Source organism: Zonotrichia albicollis, chromosome 1 (assembly GCF_047830755.1).
Source record: "Zonotrichia albicollis isolate bZonAlb1 chromosome 1, bZonAlb1.hap1, whole genome shotgun sequence".
Lineage (NCBI taxonomy): Eukaryota > Metazoa > Chordata > Aves > Passeriformes > Passerellidae > Zonotrichia > Zonotrichia albicollis.
Genome location: NC_133819.1, coordinates 22653908 through 22674730, shown reverse-complemented (window position 1 = coordinate 22674730; position 20823 = coordinate 22653908). Strand labels below are relative to the sequence as shown.

The window sequence follows — 20823 nt, the reverse complement described above, 5'->3', positions numbered from 1 at the left end:
CTTTATATGCTACTTTATTTGACTCCTGTTAGCAGAAAAGTATTTACATGAAAATGAGCACTTGAGTTACATGCCTCAAAATTATCATGTATCACACAAAATCAGGGCAGTCAATAATTCTTAATTTATTTCAGTTAAAGCCTTAATAAGAAGGCTATAAATTGGAATGTTTGTCATTGCTTTTCTGTGGGATTTTTAAAACATTATCGCAACATAAAGTCTTGAACGAAGACTCCAACATTTAGGAGATGACCATTATGTCTGTGTTGATTCTTTAACAAGTAGGGAGCTTTTTTCCTACACAGGTATGTGACTAACAATGCATGATTTGTCACCTGTTTTGTGAGCAGCTGTTTGGCTTTGTGAGTGCTCTCTAGCTGCATTTTCATGGGAAAGCATCACAGGTTCTGTCCTCCAGCCTGCACTATGTAGGGTGTGCCAGCTCTGACCCTGGTCCTTCATTCCTAACCCACAGCCCCATGGATATAATTCAATGTCATTTTGTTGCTAATTTCTTCTCCAGTTGTTTCTCCTCTTGCTCTGTGCAAACCTATCTGACTTTGGCACAGGGGTAAGTGAGGGAACTCTTGAGACGTGGTCATTTACCAGGCTGTTGAACAGACACCACTAACTTGGTATCTAGTGCATTTAAAAATTAAATTCAAGGCAGTTTGATGAATTTAACTTGTTCTTATGTTTTCCTTCTACCTTTTTGAGGTATTGCAGTTTGAAAATGCTTGTTTGAAATTGGGACTAAAACAACTACAGCCTTCCTTCCATTGCTGTGTAACTGATCTGTTCAAACAGGAAAAGCATAGAGGGCCCTATTTTGCATGGAGATTTGCATGAGAGCAAGGGTATAAAAATACCTTTTATATATTTAAGCTCCCAGCAAAATTGGATTATGTCTCTGTAGTAAGAGGATGAAATTGGATAGTTACAGTTCTCTCAAATTATGTACCATAGTCAGTGTAGTTCTCAGGTAGCCTGTTAAATGAATATCTTAAACAATCTGTTAAAATAGGAGATTATTTTCTCTTAGCAGGTGGGTTTTTTTTAGCAAAGTCCAGGGCAGCATTATATTTCTTCCTTTAAGGGATAGCACATAACAAAGGACTTTCCAAATGGCAAATGGAACAGATATTCTGGTTCTTCCTCTTAGCAATGGGAAAGCAAAGCCCTGGGGATTTCCTTGTGGCAAGAGTATGAAAACAAACACATAAAATTTTGCTTCCCATCAGGGCAACAAAACCAAATAGAATCATTTTTGGCATACTATGCTCAATACAGCTAATTTTATAACTTAGCAGAAAAATACAGTGTTTCCCAGCCAGGAACATTTAGACCAGCTAATTTTTTCTTATGGCAGCCTGCAATTACTCTAAAAATAAAACTTATACTTTTTACCCATTCTTTGTAAGGACAAATGAATCTGAGAGATATGTTATTGTTTACATGAAAAAGGGGTGTTTTTGTTGAAATAAATAGATTATTAAAAATACCACCACCTTACTATTAATTAAATGAAGAACAAAAATGAATAGTAAGCACCTCAACTAAAGTCTCTTCCTTCACTTGTTAGATTTCATCAGTTTGTGATGTCCCTTTTTCAGTAACTATCCAGGTATCACTACTTCTTCAGACCTTGTAGGATCTGAATTTCAGTAATCAAAAACAAGAAAAGAAGCAGTAATGGAAAAAAAATGAAACTATTTAGATATTCTTTTGAGAAAGAGAGAAGAATGTAGTAAAGAAAAAGGAAAGGAAAAAAGAGAAAGAGTGAAGGAAAGAGAAGAAATACCTTTATAGAGCACATTTAATAAACTATAGTTGAGAAATAATGGCAAGTCATGTGAAACAAGAAAATGCATCTCTTTCATCCCAAGAGAAATTACAAAATAAGGGTGATTCACCTAAAGTAGACGACTAGTCTTCCCCTCCTTTTTCCCCCACATAAAAAAAAATAAAAAATCCAGTTTTACACTTCTGTTTCTAGGGCAATCCAAGAAGAAAAACAGTGAGGATTGTTTCTGATTGTATGATCTATCTGATTAAATTTATTCACCAGAAAGAAGCTGAAGGAAGGAAGGAAGGAAGGAAGGAAACCTTTCCTAGATTTCTCTGACTATGGTTTTCCATAGCTATTGTGATGCCCAGTTGAGGGCTTTCAGGACCTTTATTCTTGGTTTCATGTGGAGAACAGAGTCATGTGTGACCTTTCCTCTTCTTGAAACACCATTTGCTTTGTGATGTAAGAGGTCAGATTTTTTTTCTTGATTTGTGGCTGCTCATCTTTAAAAGTATCTACAAAATGAGACAGTAGGTTCTAAAAGTGTGGTCTTATGGCTGCACTAACTGTTGGACCCAAAGTCAGGGAAAAAGTAGATTATTTTTCTAATGCAATCAATTATATCCAGACCAAAGCTTTCAGTTGGTTGACTTCTTGACAAAGAACAGACATACCCTCCTTCCTAGTGAAGTATGGATATTGCAAAACTAAAATATTATTCAAAAGACACTAATACTTGCCTGAATACTAAAGCAGCTGAGGAAAGCATAGGCTGGATTGTGGCTTGGCCGCCATTTGATAGCCTAAGACTAGTGTGTTTTACATTTTTAGCTCTTTGATTTCAAATTCCCTTCACAAAGTGGCAGACCACTGTTTTTTCTTGAGAGCAGTAGCGAAAATCAAGATCACAGAATGTTTTAGGTTGGACGGGATCACAGTGGGTCATCTGGTCCAACCATCCAAGCCGTGCAGGGTTATCCTAGAGCACATGGCAGAGGATTGTGTTGAGATGGTTCTTGAATATCTCCAGTGGGGGAGACTCCACAATCTCTCTGGTCAATCTGTTCCAGTGCTTGGTCACCTGCACACTAAAGAAATTCTTCCTCGTGTTTCTGTGGAACTTTCTGTGCATCAGTTTCTGCCCATTGCCTCTTGTCCTATTTCTTGGAAGCACTGAGAAGAGCCTGGTCCATCTTCTTGACCCCCTCCTTTCAGACACTGACATTCATGGATGAAGTCCCCTCTCAGTTGTCTCTTCTCAAGGCTGAACAGACCCAGTTTCCCCAGCCTTTCCTTGTAAGAGAGATGCTCCTGGTCCCCCTGTCATCTTCATTCTCCTCTGCTAGATCCACCCCAGGAGATCCATTTCTCCCATGTACTGATGATCTCAAAACTGAGCACAGCACTCCAGATGTGGCCTCACTAGGGCTGAGTAGAGGGGCAGGATCATCTCCCTTGACCTGTTGGCAATTTCTTCCTAATGCACCCCAGGATACCATTGGCCTGCAAGGTCACAAGGGCACTGCTGGCTCATGGACAGCTTGCTGCCCACCAGGACCCCCAGGTCCTTGTCCTCAGAGATACTTTCCAACATTTCAGCCCCCAGTGTGTACTGGTGAGGTACTACACTGTGTATTATGGATCATTATGGTGGTGAAAACATAAAAATACCTAATACTAATGGACTAATTAATACTAAAATTAATATTAATGTAATATCATTATTACATGTACCTGGTGATATATTAGGTCTTCAGTTAATTGACTCTGAACATGAATGGGATCATGCTGGCTTTGTAAAATATTCCCTGACAAACAAAAATGAAGCCATAATTCAGTAGCAACTTAGCACTGTAAAAGGAAAATCTGTGTGTTTATAGAGCAATGAAATATTAATTGAGTTCTCAGTCTTGTGAAGAATTATGGAGTTAATTCCACAGATATGAAAACTGAGATCAACAAGTTGCTACACATCCTAAGAGTTAAGGAGTTTTCCACTATCTATCAAGGCAATAGCTTTTTCTTTAGAATTTAAATTGTCATTCCTAACATATTTGTTTTTCAGCCATGAAACTTACAGGAATGTATTAGTCTGAGTGATTTAATCTTGATTTAAGGGAGCATAACAAACCATACTTGGTCAGACCAATAGCCTATCTAACCCACTAGTACATGTTCAAGAGCAGCAAAACAAAATGCTGTTTAAGGAGAGTATGCAATCTTGGCTGCTGTATTTTGTACTCTCCTCCCAAATCCATATTTACCCTAGTGATGTCATAGGGTACATACCTACAAAGCCCTTTTGGTGTTGCTTTAGGGGCTGTTTTTTCTGGGTTTGTCTAACCTCCTTTTGAACCTGCTGATTCTGTTTGCCTCCACAGTCCTCTGTGGCAGCAAGGTCCAGAATTTGCTCACTACAAGAAGATGCACATTCTTAATCAGTTGTAAACCATTTTCCTACTATTTCTTTTTAATCCCTTCTATTCCTGGTAAGGTAGATTTGGTTAAAAATAGTTCTGTGCTTATCTTGCCCACTGTTTTCAATATTTTGTAAATCTTTATTTCATCCCATTCCACCTTCTCCCCTCTCATTTGAAGACCTCCCACCTTTTTAGTCTCTTCCTTTCATGCAGCTGCTCCACACACTCTGCTCATGTGAGAAGCGCTTCTCTGTATTGCTGGGTTAAATTATCAAAGCCTGATTGTGGCAAAAACAAAGACCCAATGAGGGTCAGAGAAGCAGTAACAGGCAAAGGAAGACCAGCAAGCTGATCAATGAAAATGAAGCCAATTGGCCTACTGACAAGACTATCCAAGGGGAAGGACCAGATCATTGTCACTGGGGTGAAACCTGCCAGGTCATCAAACAAAGAACTGTTCCTCCTGAATGTAATGTGAACTGAAAAGGGTGTTTTTTTAAAGAGATGTGGGACTTGCAAGGGAGAAAGAATTATCTGAAAATTATTATTTGCTCTTTTAGGGGGATTGTAAGAATGTGCAAGGGTTACTGTGGGATGTTTAGGGAGGGATCAAAGGTGGAGAAAGGGTGGCATGGAGGAAAATAAGGTTGGAATAGGATAGGATAGGATAGGATAGGATAGGATAGGATAGGATAGGATAGGATAGAATAGCATAGCATAGAATAGAATAGAATAGAATAGAATAGAATAGAATAGAATAGAATAGAATAGAATAGAATAGAATAGAATAGAATAGAAGGGGGTATTCAATTATAATTAAATTATACCCCACTTTCATCTCCCAAACTTTCTGTAGGTTCACAGTTTCCCCCTGTTTCATTCACTCATCCTATATCTCATTCCTACCTACCCTACTTCATTTTCTCTTCCTCACCATTGGCATTCCCCACCACCCATTTTCCCTTATGTTTTTAGCACCTTGGTGTCAGAAAGGTGTAAGAACTCAATTATGGAAGAGTTTCCAGGGACGTTGTGCTGGTTTTGATACCAGTAGGGAACTGTGCTCCACATATGCCACTCCCTTTACCCTGCCCCTTCTGGTAAGGGAGAGACAATGAAGCACAGACTATGGATTAAAATAGCAATTTACTAAAAGAGCAAAACAAGGAAATAAGAAACACAAAATAAAACCAGCAGTTGTTACTAATAGTAAAAGTATGCAAAAGAGAAGATGTTTTTACCCACAAAAGGGTATTCACCACCAGGAACAAACCCCAAGATGGCAGACACTTCCCATAGCTCTGACTCCATGCTGCCTGGCCCCCTGGCTCATTTGCACCTCACAGCTATCCTATCAGCACCACAGGTCCATGGTCTTGTTCTGGAGAAAACAGGAAGGAAAGTCTGGTGGGTGGCAGAGGGACCAGGTCAGCAGGGTTAATGGTGACAGCCCCTCCACTGTGGCAAGCCAGGTGCACTCCCTGTTCTGGCAGCCCAGCTTTTCCTGCTGAAACCAGCTCCCAGCAATGGAGGATGTTTGTGGTACAGGATAAACAGCTGGGCAAGGCCTCCAAGCCCCTTCTCTGTAATCAGGGCAGAGGTGCTTAGGAATAACTGAGAAAGGATGTTAAACAGGGCTGAATAAAACTTTGTGAGATTGCATGGCTCAGCTGCTGTGTTGGGATCTGGAATGTTTCAGGGCAGGCTGATAATAAAAAACGGTAACAAATTTTATTGCTGTTCCCTTGATAAGGCTGCCTTGATGGAAAGTACCTGGCAAGATAGGGTCTATCCCAAACACTGGAGGAGGTGAACAAGTTATTGGTAATTGCATCCAATACAGTGAAGACGTGAAGTATTTCTGTGACTGCAGGGGACAAATCTTGCTCTGAATAACTGAGTGAAAGTCCCATTTATTTAATTGGCAATTTTGTCTCTGCAACAACCAAATGGTGATGGTTTAATATTTGAAGTAGAATAGTGATATCAGCACAAGGCTAAAACTAAAGTTCATAGGAATTTTCTGAATTTAGAGTAATGCACCATCTAAATCTGGTTTCAGCTGGTTCCTTATTTTGCATAAGTAATGTTTAAGAGTGCTTTAGTTTCATTGTGTTTTACATAAGAGTTTTCCTTCGTTTAGCACATGATGTACATTTTACCAGGAAATAAAACAGCAAAGTCTGTTGTTACTTGAAAATAACTCAGTTTATATAAAAGATCATTATGAAAAGTGGAGCAATTATCTATGACTTGTTTCCCAAACTTCTGAAGCGGTGTGTCACTGAACCACTTAAAACCTCACTTGTGCTCATCTGTATCAGTAGATTTTGAACAGATTTCCCCAGAAATGCCTGAAATGGAATTTCAGGGTTGGAGAAATGTTTGCAATTTAATAGGTTGTGCAGGTCAAACTCTACACAAATCTGGGCTCTTTATAATTATTCATTCCATTCGCCAGCTCCATAACCAACCCTCCCATTCCCTCTGTTTCAAGGATTCACTTTAGAGTTTCCAGACTGTCCCACCAGTCATTAAGTTGTCCATCTCTCTTACTAAGGGTTTCTATCCATCCATTTTACCCATCTCTCTTACTAAGGGTTCTATTCCCTACTAACTTGATGATGTTCATTGATCTCATTCAGTATCCTTCACCTACTTATTTTTACCCTTTAACATCCACTGGGCTCCTTTGCTCTTTCATAAGAAAATCTGAGTGCTTGCAATGTCTCCTTTCCTCTTTTTCACAGATTGCCAATTGTCCTGTTCCATGTTGATGCCTCTTTGCACAGCTTCATAGTCCCAGAATATACTTTGGTCTCTCATTAATTATCAGGGCATAAATAAAGATGTGAAAAAATGATGTGAATAAATAAAGATGTACAAAGTATATTGGAAATTAGAAGGGGGAAAGTATGATTTTAATTAGAAGGGGGAAATTATGATTTTAATTATGGGTGACATCTAACAATTGTTAGATTTCTAAACTATAGTTCAAAGATACTTGAGGAGATTTGAAAGTTTTTTCCCAGGCTTGGTTTTTTTCCCAGTCCAGCTTCTTGTTTATTTTCTTTTTAAGGATTTCCTGTTAGAATATTTTTGAATGAATGAGATGCACTGTTCAGAAGTTTTTCTGGTACATGCTCAGGTACAGGCAAGAGAGAATTGCCACTCAGTTTTATATATGAGTCACAGGACTAAAAAAATAAAGCAGAGAAATAATTAGAGGTGGGTTATATGGCCATTCCTTTAGGTCCAGCAATAAGATCCTTCTCAGCATGCCAAGTAATGGGGATATTCATGTGGAAAAATCTTTTCAGTAGAGTACATTCAACAATAAATTGTAAGCATGTATATAAAGACTGCACATGACTGCAAACTACAAATTTGACAGTCCAGTTAAAAAATCCCCACATTTGCCTCGCTTCTATTTTAGTAGTAAGACCAAAAAAAAAAAAAGAAATTTAAGGACCAAATACTTGTATCAGTAGCAATATTAGTATTTTACAAGTCCCACAGTGACTACACATCTTCAACCAAGTCAAAGATATAGCATATTTATCTCGGCAATGTACTTTCATGCTATGAAGAGGAAATATACATAAAAAAGAAACAAAAAATACAAAACAACTCAAACTTCTGTTGTATCATCTTTAATGAAAGTAGCTGTGGTCTTTTTTATGCTTGCAGAGTTTGGTTCATGGATTGGTTTTATGCATTTTCAGCTGAAAATTTCTGAATGAAAACTTATTATGCCTACTTAATAAATTAGCCTCACTTCATCCATTCAAGTGTTAAATTTAATCTACAGAAAAGTTCAAAGAATGATGCAAAAATTGAACTCTGAGGCAACTGAATTTAATGAGACTCGTTTGAATAAAAGAAATAATAAAAATTAATTTTGCCATCAGCAACAGAATATGCTCATGGGATCAAGAAATCCTGGCATTACTGAAAAAACGTCAGTGGCAATGATCAGCCATTGCCAGACACTTACAGCAACAATAGCAGATTACATTCTTCAGGGGTGGGTTCAGCGTGTTTTCAAAAATTGGTCTTTTTGTTTTGTTTTTTTAAATTATTCCTTTAATGGCATTTAAAGAAAATCAGTTTAAAAGAAATGAGTTTGAATTTCAAAAATAGTTTTGAAAATAAATTTCAAAAATGAATTTCAAAAATTTCAACATTTTCTGTTGTTAAGAGACAGTACTAGAAAGTCTGGATGTAGGAGAAAAGGAGAGGTGTGAGCTCATCATGTCTACAAATGAAACCACACAGCCCACAGTCACGTAGACACCAGTCAGTTTTATATGGGTTTTGATGACAGTTTCTAGAGCACATTTTTGCCCACTGATTCATGGAGAACTAAGAACATGACAAAAAAGTGAAGCAAGGGAATATTCTTGCCACTGACATAGGATGAAATAATGCAAGTTTTAACTTTTAGGAGCACTTGGAACTTTTCATTTAGGGCTGGTTTAAGTTAAGCTGCCTGTTTACACCATTCCTCTTTGAGTCCTTCTACTGACTTATGTAGGATGCTGCCTGTCAGGTGAATCAGACCCATGAGTGGACCTGGCTGAATCATTCTTCTCTCTGCTTTACCTTTCAACTGGATCCAATGCCCTACTCTGATGAACTTCACATCTTTAACAACTGGCAGCACTGACAGAACAGAGAAGAGTGGCCAAAGGGAGGGACTGCTTACAGTAAATGCTGCTGTCAACAGGAATTTGCATTACACAATAGCCAACACAGCCCTTGCTCTAGCTTTCTGAACAATGATTGGTTCTGTCACTTATTGGGAAGAGTATTCTGGATATGATCTCTCCAAATGAATTTGGCATAAAATTCCTTAGGCCCCTTTAACAATTTATATCTCCAGAGTTTCAATTCTGTGTCTCTCAAATAGATTGGAGATGTGTAACAATAGAAAAAAGTACTCTGCAGGCCTTATAGACACATTTTAAAGCCACTGCCACTAGAATGATGGATTCTTACGCAAAAGTGTGCCCATACATGCCTTTCCTCAATGCCCTTGCTATTCTTGAACTTTTCTTGGTCTTTGATCAGCATTTCCAGGGATCTTGGGTCTCCCTCCAAAGCTTTCTCTTCGTTTTCAAAAATCTCTGAATGCTAGAATATACAGTTAAAGGTACTGTCAGGAAAAATGCAATTTCATTACACTATGAAAGTGCCCTATTTGCTTTTCACATCTTTGTTTTCTTTCCTTTGGAGGCTCCAGGCTCTTCAGTAGCATGACGAAAATGGTTTCCCTTGACTGTTTCTATCAGCAGCTCTTGTAGAGTGTACTGTGCCTTTTTACCCTTTGACCCTGGATGTATATGACACAATGGCAGATACAGCATACATTCAAGCATTTAATGATGTACAGTTTTATAAAACTAATTAGTGTTATACAAGTAAGTGCCTAAAATGTGCACACACATTCAATTAATGTATTGTAATAGTATATAGGCTGATTAATACACTGAATTTGAAACAGGTACATAAACATAAATTAAAAGGTACATATGAACTTAGATTCACCAATATTGAACTAAACCATGTTTGCCACAAACTGAGAAATTAAATACTGTCAATAGCATTTTCTTCTTAGCCCTATATAGATCTTCCTCACTGTTGTATCTGAATGCCTAAAAAGCAAATCATAGAATAATTTACATTGAGTCCAGTCATAAATCTAACACTGCCAAGCCTACCATGAGAGCATGTCCCTAAGCACCACATCTACGTCTTTTAAATACCTCCAGGGATAGTGAGTCAACCACTTCCCTGAGCAGCCTGCAGACTGGGAAGTGAGTTATTAAGATGTAGTTTACTGAAGTCTTAGAAAGCAGAGAAGAGACTCACTATGGAGTCTCAAGTTCTGGCTATAAGCATTTGATGGTAGTTTCTAGAGAAATGTCTAGATGAGACACAGAAAACCTGGCTCCTACTTGAAACAATCAGTAGGGAAAAACACACTTGAATGTTTGGATGTCATGTGTGATTTCTGGAATAGCTTTTATAGACTGTATTTAAATTTCATGTCGTAGAAGACACTTCTGGGTTTGCCTCTGGGCAAAGCTAGAGAGAAAAGTCTGAAGTGTGCTTAATGTCCCTTGCTGAATGATGAGCTTAAAAGGTCAGTTTGGATAGTATGTGATGATCTTGAAGTTGGTCTGCTCCTGTAATTTATGTTATCAATTCAAACCATATTAACTAGTTGAAATGAATGAAGTTATGCTGTCTTGGACTACCTTCTGTAACAAGTGCATAGAGCTTATTAAATATTTATTTCATTCATGGAAATATAAATGCAAATGCATTGGGCACCATACTTTTCCTACTCTGCCAGAAACTTCTTAGACTAACACTGCAGTCCAGCTTCCTGTATTGTAGGGTTTTGGCCTTTGTCATGCATTACTGGTTTGATACATAATCAAACAGATTTCAATTTATATTACATAGGTCACCATGTCCTCAGTTACTTTCACAGTATTACATTATGTGCAAATTTAAAAAGGCCAATTTTTAAGTTGCAATAATTGAATGGTAACAACCCAGAAAATACAAAATGTAATATCCCTGTAGCTATTTAATTTGTCTTTTATTTATGCTCCATGTAAAAGTCCAGAAAGAGACAACAGATTCATTAGCACCGTGTATTACATTTTTTTAGGTACATGTTGTTTTCCTGCTTGTTCTAGTACCAGAGCCATTACCAATTAGAGTTCTCATTCAGAGGATTCCAGCAATAGGTGGCATCAAGAGTCCATGTCCTAGTCAACTCCTGCAGGCAGACTGGCAGAAATGTTCCTGATGTCGAGTAGAAATATTTACTACTGAATAACATATTTCAAAACAGATACTAACAAATGAATTATTCATTTAAAACTTCCAGCCAGACCTATGCAATGTAAGGAAAGTAGGATTTAATGAGCTTATTAAAGTTATTAGGAAAATTTCTGTAAAAGCAAATGCAGTTGGTAACCATTTAACATGACAATCTCACTAAATCACTGGCAAGATCCAAATGTCTATTTTTAATGTTTTTCTTCCAGTCACACAATTGTGTTGGCCCTAGGGTAAACAAAAAAACACATTTACCTGATGGATTTATCCCACTGGAATAATTTGTACAAATAAAGTTTAGCACATGTCAAGGGCTGCAGGCTTAGGTCAAAAGCATGGAAAATTTCCAGCATCAGAAACAAAAGAATGTGTTCATGGCATAAAAAATGGGAAATGTTTTATCGTTTCAAGTAAACAGAGACACACCTAGTCCTGGATAAGATGGAAATCTGAGTCTAAAAACTCTTTTTTTAGACTGTGCCCAGGCCTCAGTAGATATTTACCTTGTAAAGATCCCTGTAATTCTGCTTGCTCAGTTGTGTACGTTCAAGACCTGGAAGGAGTACACAGTTTCTGTCTGGCTCATATGCCAAGGTCCCCACTCTGCAGAATGAAACACAGGCTGCTGGTGCTAAGAGGCAATGGAATGATAAATACTCTAGTTTTTGTCCCATTATAATTCTGAGATTTAGTGAAGATACACACATGGCTGTGCGAAGCAGAAAGCATTCCTGGGCTCTGCAGGGTAATCATTTTTTTACCTTCTGTGGTCATCTGGAGAAATAATTTATGTTTGCTTTTGCATACAAAAGAACTGGGATTGAGACAATGAAACACTTGGATTTTAAAAACAGTGAGTCAGAAGAAAGAAATCATCAAATACCAAAACACTGAATAGATTAAAGTGTAAAATAGATTTTTTCTTTTTCTGTCTTTGAAAACAACAAAATTGCATCAAGTATTTCATACTCCCGAAGAAAAAAAAAGGTGAGAAATAAACATCTATAGCAAATGTGAAAACAGAGCTCATGAGTGAAAATTTCATAGCTTTGAGAATATTTAGATCCATAAAGAAGAAATGTCCATATTTCATCTACAGTCTGGAAGTTATGCTGGTTTGATTGGCTTGTGTCTTAGCTTCCCAACCACTTCTGATTTTTCTTATCCTCTTCCTAAAACACGGGAGGAGCAGTACGCATTTACAGACCAGAACTACAAGAGGAAGAAAAACTGCAACCATAAATGAAGGTGGCGTATACCAGATGAATTGGTTAGCATCAACCCACTTATTCCAAGCAAACACCAGTGCATGAACAGTGCATAGCAGCAGGGCTAAATATCCCATCTTGCTCTGAAAAGAGAAAGAAAATAGCAAGCTATTTATTTTTCCCAACTTGGCAAAAAAAGGACTCTGTTAAGCAAATACAGAAATCTGGATGGGCCTTGACCAACATGCTCAAGTCAAAGAAAAGCAACCTTTAAACTAAAAGGTAACAACTGTAAGTCAGGACTCCAACTGTACTCCTTTATGCCAGTGTAAAAGAAAATTGAAGAGGCACATTTTTTAAGTAATGCTACAATACTTAGCTAAAATACATAAGAGATTGCAGGTTACTCCTGAAACATGCTCAATCCTGAATATCTCAGTTTACATCTGTATACTAAATTACTTTAATTCTGTGATACATCATCATGAGTTCAAAACTGGTATATTAATGGATTAACTGAATGCTTGCAAAGAAAAATTTTAAGCTAAATTAAAATCACAAAGTCGAGTAAGTCTAGTACTATGGCAAAAGCCCTGCAAAACTACAGGAAACTCAAGTCTTTCATTTCACTTACAGAGGTAAATTTGGCTTAGCTTGTTTACAAAATTCAGGAGTAAAAAAATTTACTAGTAATTTTAAGTTTCTTGTCACTTAATAATCTTGTATTCATCAGTGAAGTCAAACACTGTATTTCCAACTGCTGAATGCTACAGCTTCCAACTACTGTTCTGCTACAGAACATGATTTTTAAGTAATAAAGTTATTTGTTTATAAAGTAAGTCCAACACAGAAGGATTACTCATCTGGGTTTCTTCGCCATTGTTTTTCAACAGTGAAAGCAGTCATGCATTTGGAGACTTCTTCCTGACTTTTCCATGTTCTCTGTACACTTATCTTACAAATTATAGACTTCGTACAGTGGGCAGAATATCAAATCAGTAATTGGTGATTATACACTTCAGATCTGCTTTTAAAATAGAAATCACATTTTCAAATGCCAGGTACTTAGTAGATTACCAAATTTTCAGATTTTGGTGTTTGAGGGCCTGATCCAGCACTTGCTTAAGTTTAGTGTGACCATACTGATGTCAGCAGAACCACCCTGATTATTACTGCATATGACACAAGGAATTGAGAGCAACCCAAATGCCTGGGTTAAGGAAACAAGCCCAGCTGTAGCAAAGTCGAGACTGGCTGGATTTGATTATCCAGCATCTGTTCTAAGATGTCTCTTTCAGAATACCCTGTGTGTGCCATATGGGAACAGCACTGACTGATTCAATGCCACTTACTCCAAATTCAGCAGGAGATGGGACGTTCTGGAGAGAAAAGACACCTAGAAGATGACTTCAGCACCAGATCTAAGAAAAGGTCTCAAACGGACAACTGCTGCTGGTCACAAAGTCAGGAGGAGAAAAAAAAGTGGTATGGAGTTGTCTTTTCTTTCCATTTTATACACTGAACACAACAGCCTGTTCTGCTGACGAAAGAGTAATGGAAAGAACATTTCTCACAAACCAGTTAACAAAGAGTACGGAACAAACTTCTCCATCAGTGTCACCAACTTTGTGTTTGATATTTCTAACTCCTAATGGCCTTAGCTGATAACACACAGTTCTACAAATGGAACTAACAACATGCAGTAATGATATTCATTCATGCACACCTGAACGTAGTGGAACTCTCTCCAGGTCAAAGAGAGACTGACAGATGGAATTGATGTTATTGCCAACAGGGCCAGCAAAGCAAGTCCCAGAATTCCTAGAGACACATAAATCTCCATTCTCCAAACATCATGTTCAATCCAGGCATTTTCTTTTTTTTGTTTGACCTGCCAAAAGAACACCATAAAAATTACAGACTGGCACACTTGGTTGTTTGTGTTAAATATAATTTTGCTGTTTTCACCATAATATTAATGAAATAAACAAAGAAAACCAGTATTTTGGTTTGTTTAAATGTCTTTGAATATAACTGCTGTTTACTCCTGATGACAAAGCCTTCACTGGTATATCCAGAACAAAGGTGAGCTTTTAGAGAGAAGCATCTAGATTTCATCAGTGTCTTGGCCCAGGAGGGCCTGATTCTGAGGCCTCTTAACCTGTCTTCACAGCAAGGATAAATCTTGGTTTTGACAAGAAAAAAGCCCCACCTATGGCTAAATACCATATCAGGGAGATTATAACAACAGGAAATATATTAACAGCTCTACTTCAGGGAGGTAGTTCAGCAGGACTTCTTAATAAAAATATCCTGCCATGGTAGTTGTTTCTGTCTTCTTTTCTGCTGTGTTTTTCTGTTTTTCTTTTCTGTTGTGTTTTTTTTTAAGAACACAACTTGGTACGTCTGTGATTTTAATTAACTGATGTCAAAACTTCTCTTACTTACAACTACTTGCAATAGCACTTTGATTCTGCTAGTGATCACCATGGCATAATATGCCCCAAGTATGATAATTTCTGCATCTTGACTGGAATCACAAGGAAATTTCTAGTAATCCATTCAAGTCAGATTACCAGTAAGGCTGATTTCAGAGTTTTCAACAGTAATTTGACTGTTTACAAAAACCTTAAGAATCTACTGACATCATCATATTGTGCTTTTAATTATTTTTAATAATAAAGACTTTAGGGGTAATAAAACATATATTTGCAGTCTATACCTTATATTGGAATATTCCTAATACTGCATTACTTATGAAACCCAAGGAAATAGCTGAGTATTAGGATCTCTCAGGTTACAGAGGATATTGGAGAGCTTTGCAAGCCAATTATTGACCATGAATCAGAAGCATCATTGAAATCCTATCTTCAAACAAGGTAGTGTGTATGAGCCCAAATGTGAGCCATCAGCATTCACAAATTTAGTTGTGCAAATACAGATTACTGTGATTTAGCTCAGCCCTCCTTCACTGCGGCAAAGGAGTCTAAAAATGTTGTGTTCAGTGCTCAGTTTTTGTTTCTAGATTTCACTGGTCCAGAGAAGAAATCTACACTAAACTAATAGTGTGCCAAAGACTTAAATGTTCCTGTGAGATACAATTTTGCATCTTACAGATGGAAAAAAAAATCCCAAATTAAGAAAATTACTTATTTAATATATATTAAATAAGCTGTGATGACTCTTGACTCTATTACATACTTTGGCAACTAGGTCCTGTTCCATCCCTGAACGGTGCTGTTTGTGAATGCACTTGAAAAATCAAACAAAGGCAATGAAAATGGCTTTCCCCCATCCAGATTTGCAAGGATTTTCTGAATACAGAAGGGTGGGTGTTCGTGTGCCCATCATACCTGCTGGAATGCCCAGTTCAGCAGCTTGTATCTGTATGATCTTCTCATTGGATAGCACAGGCTATAGCAGGCGTGCAATGTAGCGAAGAAGAAACTGAGAAGTCCAAATTGTTTCCTTGACAACATCCATCTATCCAGCCACTGGGGAAACCTTTTATACTTGGTGCCAAAGTACAGCTGGAAACTAGCAGCTAATATTCCTGGTAAATACACTAGTGCTAAAAGGGTAATCGAAGTCACTGGTAAAACTTTGTTTATGACAAGGATTGGAATTTTATAGAAAACGTTTTCCTTTTTGGTTATAAAAGGATATACGACATCTCTGATGGAAGTGTAAATAAATGTTAATAATGAGATCACAGATGCTATCTTCATTGGCAAGTGCCACTTAGGGAACAGATCCTGCTTGCAGTGCTGTTCTGAAGAGTATTCAAACTCACCAAAATGGTGTGCTTGATGTAAATCAAAAAGTGCAGCTGCTTCTGATGGATTGGCAACCTGCATATCCACATTCTGGAACGGACAGAATGGAAATACAAAGTGAGTTCAAGAGAAGATTAGAAACTTCTGTAACAACAGTATTTGCCATCATGATTTTTACAACTTGCTGCAGTGGAACCATATACAAAACATATGCACTGTTAAAGACAAGGTAACTTGGAAACAATATTTCAAACAGCATAGTCAGCACTTCAGTAAAACACTTGTAGTGTAGATTTCCCATTCTTCATTATCTGCAGTGATTTTAAAATAGATTTTCATTCCAGGAAGATAACTATACTGCAAGGAAGGAAGGATTACATTATGTGAAGCATCATTTCAGCTTCTTATTATATAAGTTATAGATTCCAAATTTCAGCTATAGACTTAATGATGTAGCCCAAATACCATGCACAAGGAAGGATTAAAGGATTTTTTTTCTGGATCTTTTTTTGTGTGACGTGGAAAACTTCCGGAGTGCAATGTTGCTATCATGAAGATTCCCCCAAAGATAAATTTTATATTACTGGGTAAAAATCCCAAATTATTTCTATGGAGTTTTGCTCATCTGATAAGATACAATTAGCAGCTACCCTCATGTAGTTTTTAGCTGCCTCAAGCTTTGTTTATTTTTTATCATGGACTGTGATTAAATTGAATGAGATGTTCTCTCTCTTTTATCTCTCGACATCAATATTGTGACAACATTTCAGAAATATTTGTGATATGCCAGTGAGATGGTAAACACTGTCTCTGGACAAAATTGAACCAAGGATTGCAATATTGTCTGTGACATATGAGCTGCTTTTTTACAGAAACATTACCAAGTAGTTAAGATTTCCTGTATTTCTTCTTGGCATGATGTTCTGACCTGCATTCTGATCAATTGCACCATTACCACCTTCCCTCTTCTCCATTGTGGAAACTCCCTGCAAAACAAATACAGGATGTAAAACAGGTTTTGAAATGCCATACTGGAACTTTGAGGCCTATTTTCCCTCAAATTGTTTTCTTCCTTGTCCTCCACACATCTGCTGGAAAAGGCACAGTCAACTAGGGAAAGGAAAGTCTGTCCTCTGAGAATGGAAAAAGCTCAGCTTATTTTCTGGGCAAAGCAGAGAATAAAAGAGAGCATAAATCTAATTAATAAATCTAAGAACAAAATTACTAAAGAAGAATAATATTTAAGCCTAATATCCCTGTCACCAGTGGAATTAATGCATTAATTCAAGTTTTTAAATGACCACAAATTAATTTGAAACAGCTTGCATAAAAAGCATGTAAAATGTTGTGAAGATGGATTTTAAGTTCACGAGACTTTCTGATGCAAGAAGCCCATGGAGATGTGGTTTCTAATATATTTTAGGGTTTAGGATTGGTCTGACAGTCACTCTGGGGCTTTATATTCAAGATTGTCAAGAAACTTTGTAGCTTTGCTCATGCTGTTCCCAGGTATTTTGGCAATACTCATCACCACAAGTAGCAGCAGAAAAGGATCTAAGCTATTAGGAATGACAAAAAACCAGATGGCAGAAAAAGAAGAAAAAAGGAAGAGAACTGATAAACTGAAAGAGATGTTTCTGAAAATCCTAGGATAGCAGAAAAGATGGTATTTTGAAGAGCATTAAATAACTACAGGACCTGCAAGGACCTTGCAACAAGGACTTGCCAGGTGTGTGTCACACTGTTGCACACTGCAGGAGGAGAGGCCCTGGCACCGCGCTGCTGGAAGCTCAGAGTGCCACACCACGGGGTGACTTTCTGTGACAACCTTTAAGAAAATTACAAGGTGGCTCCTCCATGTACTTTCCTACTGAACAGCTGAATTACTAGATATTGAACTGTTTTTCTAACTACTGATTCTTTTATATCCATAAATCTTTTGGGAAATTATATGAAGAAATCAGACTTTGACGATTCTCCTTTTACTGTGTCTGCTTCCTTCAGTGGATGAGTCTTACAGACTTTTACTGTCTGCTGTGAGGGTCTGCTCTCTGCCAGGCCACCAGGCAGCTGATGCTGAAGTATTCTTTTTGGAAGTGCTTTTTTCCTTAGCATTTCTCTTTGGATTTTTGCCTCCTGGTAGTCAGCTCTCCCTTTGAGCATAACCTTTCAGACAAGTGCTGCAGAGGAGGGTCAACAAGAGTTCTGTTTGAAGGTCAGGCTGTTAAGCCATTCCTACACCAGCTAATGGTGTAGAAAAAGGTTATTCTTTGTATATCCTCCACACAAGAAAGCATGGACTTATGAAGACACACTTCTGGCTTTTCCCCCTATTCCTAGGGCTAGTCCTGGTGATTTTATCAAAAGTTTTGGGGTATCATGTATCTTCACAAAGCTTCAGATTTTAGAATTTCTGCTTCTACATGTTTCAATACACATTATTTCTAGCTGTTACAATTCAAAGAACAGTTTACAAATAGAACTTACTAGGGTGAACTTACCCGTAGAAACCTAATAACAAATTCACTGAACTCCACATCTATTTATAAGGAACTCATAAGATGAAGGTCTTTCAGGCCTACCTTCTGGCTACCACACTGTCTTAGAGGTCCAAAAGCATAATATACTTTGGGAATCTTTGTATGGAAAAGCCTGATTCACCCAGTTCTCATTCTCCTATCATTCTTCATTCAGAAAATTTAGAAACAAAGAGTCCATGATTAGTTTCCAGTTAAAGGTTAATATTGATGAGGATGTAATAAATGATGCCATGATGTGAACAAAAGCAACCCATGAGCTAGAATGCCAGCTGCTAATCCTAAAAGCTGATTTATTGGCTCTTTTGGGATACAACGTTTAATACAATGTTAAATACAGCATTAAAGTTTTATGCAGCAGAAAAGAAGACAGAAAGAAAAAAGAAAGTGTGTGTGAATGAATGCATGTGCTCATCCAGGGAACTATGGGTTTCAGCCATACAACTGCATGCAAGGAAAACTCAAGTGTCACACCATCATATTCCACTTGGATTCTGATAGCAGTTAATACGAAATTATTTCCCAGTAACAAAGCACAGTAATAGCCTTTGAAAACCCTAGAAGAAGAGTACCTACAATTCACTATTCAGTGCCTGACAAATTGCCAGAAAGAATTCATCTAGCCTATATTTCTTTTTGAAATCCAGCAAGAGACAGAGTTAGTCATCTAACTCAGAACTGCTATGAAAGGAAACAGTTACATTAACATTTATCCTCAGTGCACATCCCTTCTGCTCTGGGATGCAGCTGTCAACGAGAGTGGAGGGCGTCCTGCTTCAGAAAGCCGAGTTTCCAGCGCTGTGAGTACGGTACTGAATTTTGTACCAGGACAGCATGCTCATTGTAACGCTGAACCACCAGGGATCCACACTGTGCAGACATGATCCCGGGAAAACATCATCCCAAGTCACTGGGACGTTTTCATGAGTAAGGAGTTTCAGGGCTGGTTTCACGAAAAAAGAAAAAGTTGATAAAATAGACAGGCTTTGATAATAACGAGGAGGTGATGGAAGGGGTGCGGGACAGTGCCTGCGCCGCTCTCTCGGCACTATCGGAAAACGACAGCATGAAACTGCTGGGCATGAGCGTCTCGCTTTCCAAGTGCCCGCTGCACCGCGCAGGACGCTGCAGGCACTCGGCACGCGAGCTCAGAACTTTCCCCGCTCTTCAGAAATTCTGCTGAGCTCGGTGAAAAACTGAATGAAAGCCCAGCGGCTGGGAGCCGGAGAGCGTCGCTCAGCGCTCTCCTGGGCCAGAACGAGCCCGGGGCACTCCGCCACAGGGAGCCCGAGCCGGCCGGGGCTTCCCCGCCTGGCCCGGCCCGGCCCGGCCCGGCCGCGTGGCGGGCGGGGCCCGGTTCGGAGCGCGCCGCAGCCCGGCCGGGCGGGCGCACAGGGACGGACACCTCCGCGGCGGCTGCGGGCACGGCCGGCCCCTGTCCGCCCCCGGGCTCACTCACCTCGGCCCGGCAGCCCGGCCCGGCAGCCCGGCCTCTCCTTCCCGCCGCAGGTCCCGCCGCGGGTGACGGCGGCAGCGGCGGCCCCGCTCGGCTCGGTCCGCGGCGGGCAGCGCCCGGCGGCGTCGCTCGGAGGGGAAGGCGGCCTCGGGTCAACAGCGGAGCCACTGCCGGACTCTGAGGAGATGAGAGGCGGGGGAGACCGGCCGCAGCCTCCACCTCCCCTCCCGGCCCCGCCTTCCGCGCCCATCCCGCTCCCCTCCGCCCGGCCGGTGTGAGCCGTGAGCCGTGAGCCGTGCCCCGGCCCGAGCTGCGGCGGGACAGCGCGGCCTCCTGGAGGGGATTCCCCGCAGAGACCGGCCGGCCCAGAGAGCGCCCGGCCGTGGGTCTGCTGGGGCCTCGGCCGGACAAAGGGCGCATTCACCTGCTCCCTCCCCGCCCCGCCGCAGGAGGAGGAGGAGGTGGTACCGGTACCGGTACCGAGGTGCGCTCCCCCCCACCCCGGGCGGCCCTGGCCTCCACCGGCCGCAGCTCTGCCGGCAGCCCCGCCGCTCGGGATGGGGTGCGCTGGGGGGTCACAGCCCGCTCCGGGCCCGCAGTGCCCCCAGGCCCTTCGGGTCCCGGGAACCCTTCTGCTCTCCTTTCATTCCGTTCTCTCTTCCCTGCCGGTTCCTCCGAACGGGTCACTCTCCTAAACCTGACAAAATGCCCTATTCATCCCTGCTTCGCCTACGAGCAGTCCTCTCTTTAATTTTTTTTTCCTTAAGTACCATGACCCT

The 20823-nt window shown here is 39.8% G+C and overlaps 1 protein-coding gene across 2 annotated transcripts; it reads right to left on the bottom strand.

Annotated features, from left to right (window-relative positions):
* Positions 1-7885: 7885 nt before the first annotated feature.
* STEAP1 (STEAP family member 1) lies at positions 7886-20479 on the bottom strand. Of its 2 annotated transcripts, none has more exons than XM_074535769.1 (5): positions 20048-20479; positions 16933-17037; positions 15629-16141; positions 14002-14166; positions 7886-12418 (listed from the first exon to the last, which is right to left on the bottom strand). In XM_074535769.1, exons 1-5 carry the CDS (start codon positions 20462-20464, stop codon positions 12161-12163), a joined length of 1458 nt encoding a protein of 485 aa, XP_074391870.1. In that variant the 5' UTR covers positions 20465-20479; the 3' UTR covers positions 7886-12160. The 2 variants fall into 2 exon arrangements, with proteins under 2 accessions (XP_074391870.1, XP_074391878.1); XM_074535777.1 differs by having other exon boundaries at positions 7886-12279.
* Positions 20480-20823: the final 344 nt, after the last annotated feature.

What these genes read in the sequence shown, in the direction of transcription:
- STEAP1 (XM_074535769.1), bottom strand. Translation starts at nt 20,464, where the DNA reads ATGCGCCCTTTGTCCGGCCGAGGCCCCAGCAGACCCACGGCCGGGCGC. An exon ending in CAGGAAATCTTAACTACTTG is followed by an intron (nt 16,142 to 16,932) that starts GTAATGTTTCTG and finishes TGTCCGTTCCAG; the next exon opens with AATGTGGATATGCAGGTTGC. An exon ending in GAGAGTTCCACTACGTTCAG is followed by an intron (nt 12,419 to 14,001) that starts GTGTGCATGAAT and finishes TTCTCTTTTCAG; the next exon opens with AGCAAGATGGGATATTTAGC.